At 60.5% G+C, this 1429-nt stretch overlaps 1 protein-coding gene across 1 annotated transcript in view; it reads left to right on the top strand.

The window, feature by feature from the left end:
* The window catches only part of LATS2 (large tumor suppressor kinase 2), a 24782-nt gene that overhangs the window by 11894 nt on the left and 11459 nt on the right, over positions 1–1429 (top strand). The window contains 3 exon segments of the mRNA XM_010851243.1: positions 1047–1246; positions 1248–1360; positions 1362–1424. Of these exon segments, the coding sequence (XP_010849545.1) occupies positions 1047–1246; positions 1248–1360; positions 1362–1424 (376 nt within the window).

Genomic DNA, 1429 nt, shown 5'->3' with positions numbered 1-1429 from the left:
ACTGAACCTGCCCTGCCCAACATCCTATCTCCCAGCGTGGAGGCAGATTGACACTTAGTTGGGTCCTTCCTTCCTGGGGGTTTGTGGAGTTGTTCTGTTTATGAAAGGGAAAATTCAGAATGAAAATTAGGCCACTCAGCAGATTCTTTCTTCTGGACTTGTGGGGGAGTCTTAAGGGGAGGCTTATTTCATTGATTCTAAAACACACTTGTTTCCCACTCTCTGGGCTCGGAGAGCCAGCTGCACGGTGGCAGGTGGCTCCAGAGTACGGTGCCTCAGGCACAGGTGTGGGAAAGCCACCCCCACCATACCCCGGGGGAGGGAGGGAACCTTCCCCCACCTCCACCGCACCCCCTGCCCCTGGGGAGGGCCAGTCGCCTCAGCACCCCTGCCTGCTAGTCAGTGGGTGTTTCTCTTCCTGGGTAGAGCAGATGGAGCCATTTGGGGGACCTGAGGCCCCTGGGGGGGCAATAAGGGATTCAGGATATTGACCAGAAGGAGTTTTCCCTGGAGACCTTGGATAAACCCAGTTCATCTGCTGAGTGAGGAACTTGCAAGGGCTTTGTATTAAATACATTGTATCTTCCTTGAGAACACAGGTTTCCCTTTTCTTCTTTTTGAAGGCATAACATTTCAAAAATGTATTTATCTACTACATATCCTCAAAATTGACACAATTAAAAGAACAACAGAAAAATGTATTTTCACTGTGGGTGAATTTAACCACCTGTCTCAGGCACTGACTGAGAAACGGAGTGAAAACAGTGAGAACACGGACATTTGCCCATCACGTTTCGCTTCTCTTGATTGAGGAACGCCCTTAAGCATTGCCTTGCTGCCACCACGTCCAGGCCCTTGGGATCTCGGGGTCTGTGTGGCAGCTCATCCCCCAGCCCCAGCCCTGCGGGCAGCCCTGGCGCTGGTGCTTCATCTTCCCCTGGGGGGCTCTGCCGGGGCTCCTGCGGCGCGGGGAGGAGGGTACCCGACTGGCGACGCGGGGCCTTCTGCCCACGGCCCTCTAACGCCGCCTCCGTCTCTGCCCGCAGGGAAGGGCCTGGCGCCGGCCCCCGGGCCACGGAGGCCGAGCTTCGAAGCACCGGGCGAGCCTTTCCCGCCCTTCACGCAGGTGGCCGGGCCGGCTTTCGAGGGCCCCGCCGCCCTAGAGGAAGCGCCTCGCCCTTACCCGGACTTCCTCTTCGCCGGCGTCGGGCCTCCTTGTCGTCCGCACCCGCCCAAGGGCTACGCGGTCCGCCGGGGAGGCCGCCCGCATGGGCCTCGCGGGCCCCGGGGGCGCGCACTACAGAGCCCCGTTGCTGGTGCCCGCGGAACCCCTGGGCTATGGCGTCCAGCGCAGCCCCTCTTCCAAGCAAGGCGACCCCGGAGGCCGGCGCGTACGCGGGGCTGGCCGCCAAGGGCGCAGCCGTGCCGG

This window comes from Bison bison, unplaced genomic scaffold (genome assembly GCF_000754665.1).
Source record: "Bison bison bison isolate TAMUID 2011002044 unplaced genomic scaffold, Bison_UMD1.0 scf7180017864299, whole genome shotgun sequence".
In the NCBI taxonomy this organism is placed as follows: Eukaryota; Metazoa; Chordata; class Mammalia; order Artiodactyla; family Bovidae; genus Bison; species Bison bison.
The sequence above is the reverse complement of the archived record's forward strand: the minus strand, read 5'-3'. Positions and strand labels throughout refer to the sequence as shown.